Source organism: Oncorhynchus clarkii, chromosome 23 (genome assembly GCF_045791955.1).
Source record: "Oncorhynchus clarkii lewisi isolate Uvic-CL-2024 chromosome 23, UVic_Ocla_1.0, whole genome shotgun sequence".
NCBI lineage: Eukaryota > Metazoa > Chordata > Actinopteri > Salmoniformes > Salmonidae > Oncorhynchus > Oncorhynchus clarkii.
This window is the reverse complement of record NC_092169.1, coordinates 50,700,872-50,708,371: the sequence shown is the minus strand read 5'-3', so window position 1 is coordinate 50,708,371 and position 7,500 is coordinate 50,700,872. Positions and strand designations below refer to the sequence as shown.

The 7,500-nt window shown below is 46.1% G+C and overlaps 1 protein-coding gene across 2 annotated transcripts in view; it reads left to right on the top strand.

The window, feature by feature from the left end:
• The window catches only part of LOC139381478 (FERM domain-containing protein 6), a 28,661-nt gene that overhangs the window by 15,061 nt on the left and 6,100 nt on the right, over positions 1-7,500 (top strand). For both annotated transcript variants that reach the window (XM_071125046.1, XM_071125045.1), the window contains exons 4-10: positions 1,417-1,496; positions 3,315-3,391; positions 3,607-3,685; positions 3,795-3,911; positions 5,428-5,583; positions 6,616-6,681; positions 7,282-7,350. In XM_071125046.1, the coding sequence (XP_070981147.1) occupies positions 1,417-1,496; positions 3,315-3,391; positions 3,607-3,685; positions 3,795-3,911; positions 5,428-5,583; positions 6,616-6,681; positions 7,282-7,350 (644 nt within the window). The remainder of the gene's footprint in view (positions 1-1,416; positions 1,497-3,314; positions 3,392-3,606; positions 3,686-3,794; positions 3,912-5,427; positions 5,584-6,615; positions 6,682-7,281; positions 7,351-7,500) is intronic.

The window sequence follows — 7,500 nt, the reverse complement described above, 5'->3', positions numbered from 1 at the left end:
TTGTGTGAGTGCCTGCGGTGGTGTGTGGGGGGGGGGCCTTCCACCTCTCTGGTCTGGGTCTGCCAGGGATTCCAACAATATTAACTTCATTAAGCCAGGAATGTGGCCCTGCATTCCACCTCTTCACTGGAGGGAGGGATGAAGGGATAGATGGAGGGAGGGAGGGAGGGAGAGATGGAGATAAAGGGAGGATAAGGGCGGGTGAAGAAGAAGAAGAGGTAGGGGGGAGGAGTGGTGACTGGCCAGGGAGTCTCGTTAAAACAAAACCAGTGAAAGGGAGGAGAGCAGAGGTGAAAGAAACTCAGATAATGAGATGGTGATTGAGATGGTGAGTCAGAATGAGATGGTGATTTTAATGAAAAGAGAGATGGATGGATGGATGGAGGAGTGAGTGAGTCATGTGGCCTGAATGTGGTGAGGTCAGAAAGAGATGAGCCCGAAATGAAATGCTTACCGTCTAAAAAAATATAGGCATTATGGATGAGGTGAAGACAGAAGTGAATAAGATGGATGTAATGGAACATGTTAGGTTGGAGTAGGGGTGTACTAGAGACAGGATGATATAACCCCAGTGGAACATGTTAGGTTGGAGCAGGGGTGTACTAGAGACAGGATGATATAACCCCAGTGGAACATGTTAGGTTGGAGTAGGGGTGTACTAGAGACAGGATGATATAACCCCAGTGGAACATGTTAGGTTGGAGCAGGGGTGTACTAGAGACAGGATGATATAACCCCAGTGGAACATGTTAGGTTGGAGTAGGGGTGTACTAGAGACATGGGGTGTACTAGATGATATAACCCCCCACCCCCCATCACTTTCCTCACAGCTGCAACCATCTTATCAGCCCAACTGTTGAAAGAAAACACATTGAGATAATTTGTGATGATAGGAGATAAACTTCATTATTTAGTTTTGTTTGTCTTCCTTAAGAACAAAGAGCTATTAGAATGAGGATTAAACATACAAGATGATTCATTTTTAACACTCCATTTGAAGGGTACGTAAATAAGTACTTCATAACACATAACACACAGCATACATAACGCATTCATAAGAAGGACATAAGCGTTTCATAAATGTTCTTGGTTTTTGTAGTCCGGTTTACTCTGCAGGTCCTGCAGAGCCAACAGTCAATAGTGTTACTTTCTTCCTGAGCCGGTATGCTAGCAGAGCCTATAAGCAAACAGGCATATTAGCATTAGCATAGCTGTCAACAGGCGTATTAGCATAGCTGTCAACACAACAGTTGTTTTGTTTGCCTGCTGGTTGCATTGACCACACCAATGGAGGAACAAGTGTTTTTTCTTTCTTTCTTTCTTTCCTCTAATTAATGTCATTGTTAGGCAGTTTTACGCATGAGTTAATTATTATTTTGTTTGACTGAGGGTGTCCTGTTTCCTGTTTTACCTCAGACAATGAGCACATCTTTCTGGACATGGAAGATAAGCTGACCAAGTATTTCCCTAAGGAATGGAAGCAAGATTCAGGGAAGGTGAGAGTGCTCCAATAATCTACTTATTGATGTATTCTAACATGGATGGTTTTTGTCGTGTCTCAGAACACACACCTCCCTCGTTAACCAACCAGCTCACTGCAGCCCACTGCCCTACATAGTGTCTAGCTGTGTATTGTTCTTAACATGACAAATAGTTCATGCTATGCCTTTACATTGTATTAGCAGGCCCATTCCTTCACCCATGGTTGTGTTGTGTCCCGACTTCTATTATAAAGATGTCCAGCACCAGCACTGTGTTGTTTCACCAAGGTTGTGTTGTTTCACCAAGGTTGTGTTGTTTCACCAAGGTTGTGTTGTTTCACCATGGTTTTGTTGTTTCACCATGGTTGTGGGTTGGGGTGTGGTGTTTCACCATGGTTGTGTTGTTTCACCATGGTTTTGTTGTTTCACCATGGTTGTGGGGTGTGGTGTGGTGTGGTGTTTCCCCATGGTTGTGGCGTGGTGTTTCCCCATGGTTGTGGTGTGGTGTTTCACCGTGGTTGTGGGGTGGTGTTTCACCGTGGTTGTGGGGTGGGGTTTCACCATGGTTGTGGGGTGTGGTGTTTCACCATGGTTTTATTGTTTCACCATTCTTTTGTTGTTTCACCATGGTTGTGGGGTGTGGTGTGGTGTTTCACCGTGGTGTGGTGTTTCACCATGGTTGTGGGGTGTGGTGTTTCACCGTGGTTGTGGGGTGGGGCGTTTCACCATGGTTGTGGGGTGGGGTGTTTCACCGTGGTTGTGGGGTGTTTCACCGTGGTTGTGGGGTGGGGTGTTTCACCGTGGTTGTGGGGTGGGGTGTTTCACCGTGGTTGTGGGGTGGGGTGTTTCACCGTGGTTGTGGGGTGGGGTGTTTCACCGTGGTTGTGGGGTGGGGTGTTTCACCGTGGTTGTGGGGTGGTGTTTCACCATGGTTGTGGGGTGTTTCACCGTGGTTGTGGGGTGTTTCACCGTGGTTGTGGGGTGTTTCACCGTGGTTGTGGGGTGTTTCACCGTGGTTGTGGGGTGTTTCACCGTGGTTGTGGGGTGGGGTGTTTCACCGTGGTTGTGGGGTGTTTCACCGTGGTTGTGGGGTGGGGTGTTTCACCGTGGTTGTGGGGTGGTGTTTCACCGTGGTTGTGGGGTGGTGTTTCACCGTGGTTGGGGGGTGGTGTTTCACCGTGGTTGTGGGGGGTGGTGTTTCACCGTGGTTGTGGGGTGTGGTGTTTCACCATGGTTGTGGGGTGTGGTGTTTCACCATGGTTTTATTGTTTCACCATTCTTTTGTTGTTTCACCATGGTTGTGGGGTGTGGTGTGGTGTTTCACCGTGGTGTGGTGTTTCACCATGGTTGTGGGGTGTGGTGTTTTACCGTGGTTGTGGGGTGGGGTGTTTCACCATGGTTGTGGGGTGGGGTGTTTCACCATGGTTGTGGGGTGGGGTGTTTCACCGTGGTTGTGGGGTGGGGTGTTTCACCGTGGTTGTGGGGTGGGGTGTTTCACCGTGGTTGTGGGGTGGTGTTTCACCATGGTTGTGGGGTGTTTCACCGTGGTTGTGGGGTGTTTCACCGTGGTTGTGGGGTGGGGTGTTTCACCGTGGTTGTGGGGTGGGGTGTTTCACCGTGGTTGTGGGGTGGTGTTTCACCGTGGTTGTGGGGTGGTGTTTCACCGTGGTTGTGGGGTGGTGTTTCACCGTGGTTGTGGGGTGGTGTTTCACCGTGGTTGTGGGGGGTGGTGTTTCACCGTGGTTGTGGGGTGTGGTGTTTCACCATGGTTGTGGGGTGTGGTGTTTCACCATGGTTGTGGGGTGTTTCACCATGGTTGTGTTGTTTCCTCAGGGGTTACAGAAGAGATCCCTCCCCCTGGTACTCTGCCTCAAGGTGCAGTACTATGTGGAGAACGGCAGGCTCATCTGGTGAGGCTCCAAACAACATGCTTATTTCCTAATACTCCAAACATACCATCCTACTTCAGACCCATTGCTGGAACCGAATAACAATGCACTCGAGGTCTCCCTCCAAAAATGTGGATTTAATATACCCAGCTCTGTATCTCATGAACTCCCTTTACCTCCTCCAACTCCGTTGTTATTAAATCTAGTGACCCTGCCTCTCTCTAACTCTCCCCCAGTGAGCGGAAGGCGAGGCGTCTGTACTTCTCTGACCTGAGGGAGAGGGTGTTGCGTTCTGAGTGTCGTCAGCAGGAGGAGGTGTACTTGTGTTCTTCCTTTCAAACATTTTATTTTAGATTTCTTCATCGTATGACAATCACAAACATTCAAAAAGTACACAATAACACAATGAAATCCCATTTTCCAGGTGTACTTCCAGCTGGCTGGGTATGCTCTTCAAGCTGACCTGGAGGACCATCCCCTGCCTGGGAAGAACCAGGGAGGCACCCGTTACTTCCAACCCAAAGAGTACTTCCCTCCCTGGGTAAGTGTGAGAGTGTGTGGGGCCTGGGGAAGTCTACGTGTTGAGATATCATACAGTTTCTTACATGTGGCCACTGCCATTCTCAGTAAATGGTTCTACAGCGATATTGTCTGAATGTGGTCTCTGTCTTTCTCTCTCTCTCAAGAAAATCTCTTTCTCTCTCTCTCTCTCTTTCTCTCTTTCTCTCTTTCTCTCTTTCTTTCTCTCTCTCTCTCTCTCTCTCTTTCTTTCTCTCTCTCTCTCTCTCTCTCTCTCTTTTTCTCTCTTTCTCTCTTTCTTTCTCTCTTTCTCTCTCTCTCTCTCTCTTTCTTTCTCTCTCTCTCTCTTTTTCTCTCTTTCTCTCTTTCTCTCTTTCTCTCTCTTTCTCTCTCCCTCTAGAAAGTCAGTTACGTCTGATTTGCTTAATATAAGGAATTTGAAATGATTCGTATAATTTACTTTTCATACTTAATTATTTTTAAAACCAAAGACTTTTACTCAAGTAGTATTTTACTTGGTGACTCACTTTTACTTGAGTCATTTTCTATTAGTGTACTTTTACTCAAGTAGGACAATTGGGTACTTTCTCCACCGCTGATGGCAAGCTGCCAGTAGCGTGCAGCCCACCTGTGAGTAGCTCGCCAATCAATTCTGAAAGTAATGTATTTTTTCACGTGTTCCATGCAAACTGTCGTAAACAAAGTGCCTGGCTACTATCCAATCAAAGCCACTCTGACATGATCCCCGTCTGTTTGGTGAAAACTCAGTATGTAGCATGTAAGAGATGCTAATGATAATTGTCTTGTTGGCTTACCTGACAGATTTACACTACCGTTCAAAAGTTTGGGGTCACTTAGAAATGTCCTTGTTTTTTAAAGAAAAGCAATTTTTTTTGTTAATTTAAAATAACATCAAATTGATCAGAAATACAGTGTAGACATTGTTAATGTTGTAAATGACTATTGGGGCTGTACATAGTCTGTACATAGTCGTACAGAGGCCCATTACCAGCAACCATCACTCCTGTGTTCCAATGGCACGTTGTGTTAGCTAATCCAAGTTTATCATTTTAAAAGGCTAATTGATCATTAGAAAACCCTTTTGCAATGATGTTAGCACAGCTGAAAACTGTTGTGTTGATTTAAAGAAGCAAGAAAACTGTCCTTCTTTAGGCTAGTTGAGCATCTGGAGCATCAGCATTTTTTGGGTTCGATTACAGGCTCAAAATGGCCAGAAACAAAGAACTTTCTTCTAAAACGGGAGAGAAACAAATTCTAGAAAATACTAAAGCTAATTTTATGAACCATTATTTTACTAGGTATATTGGCAGAAAACACATCTCTTGCACATCACAGACCCTGGGAAGAGTTGCAGGGTAGAGGAGAGGAGAAGAATGTGCCTATTTGAAAGCTAGAAAAAAAGAGTAGCTCGCAACGTAATTTTTTTTTTTAGTAGCTCTCACGATAGAACAGGTTGTAGACTGCCGTTCTACAGTAATATTGAACCAATGTGTGTTGTTTTCTCTCTCCATCTTCAGATTGTGGCGAAGCGGGGCGTGGACTACCTGCTCTGTCACGGTCCCAAGGTACACAAGGAGCTATGGGGCATGACGCCACGTGATGCGGTACTCCACTTCATCAAAGAGGCCTGTCGTCTCGAGGACGTCCCCGTCACCTTCTACAGGCTACAGAAGGTCAGTCAGAGATCTCATAGCAGAGTGACGCAATCATTCAAATGTGTTAGGACCCCAAAGACCAAACAGAGACAGGAGCTCAGTGGCCAGGAACATTTCCCAAAAAGGAAGATACCTAGAGACGAACCAGACTCAGGAGGGAGGTATATCCTCTTCTTGCTGTACTGGATAATCCTTGTCTACAGCCCACATTTATTAGGCTGAAGCAAGGACAGACAGACGTGTAAATAGAGATATGGAGTTTCAACATGTATGGCACAGAGCCACTGCAGACAGACGTGTAAACAGAGATATGGAGTTTCAACATGTATGGCACAGAGCCACTGCAGACAGACGTGTAAACAGAGATATGGAGTTTCAACATGTATGGCACAGAGCCACTGCAGACAGACGTGTAAACAGAGATATGGAGTTTCAACATGTATGGCACAGAGCCACTGCAGACAGACGTCTAAACAGAGATATTTGGCTGGGTATGTGTGCATTAGGTAAAAGAGGCTGATACAGTACATCCATTTGCATCTGTGTTTTCCAAGTCCAGCCCAATGTCTGCCTCTCAAATGTTACCCTATTCCCTGTATAGTCCACTACATTAGACCAGAGCTGTATGGGTCCTGATCAAAAGGAGGGCACTAAATAGGGAGTAGGGTGACATTTGGGATTCATCAAATGTTCCCAGTGGAGGGGTTAGGCTGTGGGTTGGGGATATATGGCTGTGGGTTGGGGATATATGGCTGTGGGTTGGGGATATATGTGCCTGTGGGTTGGGGATATATGTGCCTGTGGGTTGGGGATATATGTGCCTGTGGGTTGGGGATATATGTGCCTGTGGGTTGGGGATAAATGTGCCTGTGGGTTGGGGATATATGTGCCTGTGGGTTGGGGATATGTGGCTGTGGGTTGGGGATATGTGGCTGTGGGTTGGGGATATATGGCTGTGGGATTGCCTGTTATCTTGTTATCTTGGGAGGCTCAGATGCTTGACTGACACCTCATCCTTCATTCTCCTTCTTCAATCCTTCTGTCTCTCAGGACAAGAAAGAAGAGAGAGGCACAGCTCTGCTGGGGCTGACCCTCAGAGGAATGCAGCTTTATCAGGTGTGTGTGTGTGTGTGTGGGGGGGTTAATGTTGCTGTGTTTGAGGATATGTGTCCCGTCTGTCAATGTGTGTGTGTGTGTGTGGGGGGGGGGTTAGAGTTGCTGTGTTTGAGGATATGTGTCCCGTCTGTCAATGTCTGTCTGTCTCTCTGTCTCTCTGTGATTTAGGGGGGTTGAGGTGATTACATACCCAGTAGACTGTGAGGACCTATCAGGCCTCTTGGTCTAAGTAAGGTCCAGATGGCCCACTGAAAAATGAGAGAAACACATGTTGGATTGTATATCTATCTTCCTGTCAAGCCAAACCTGTTTTCTTTAAAACTGAATTACATGATACAAACTGGACTTGTGAATAAAGTATGAATCTCTCAAAAGGCTCACAAAGACCAGCCCTTTGACACCACAGAAGCTCACTATTTGGCAAAACACCAAAAATATGATTTTTGACCCAATGAGTTTGGTTCATACTTTAAAACAGTTTATTAATGATTTACTACATATGAACTAATGATTCCCCGTCCATATAAGCTTCTAATCAACCCTTCAATGGAAGTGTAGCCAATGTCTTTTGTCTTTGTAATGTGTGTGTCATTTCCCCAGGAGGCGGACAACATCCGCCAGCTTCTCTATGATTTCCCCTGGTCCAACGTGGGACGACTCACCTTCCTGGTACCCTCCACTCTATATTAGCATATGTAAAGTGACGTCCAGTGAGTGCATGCATTGTTAGTGGAGGTGGATGTGATCCCGGTGGGAATTGAACCCACAGCCTTACTCTTATCTTCCCATTATCTTTTAAATTAAGTGGTATTAGAATGA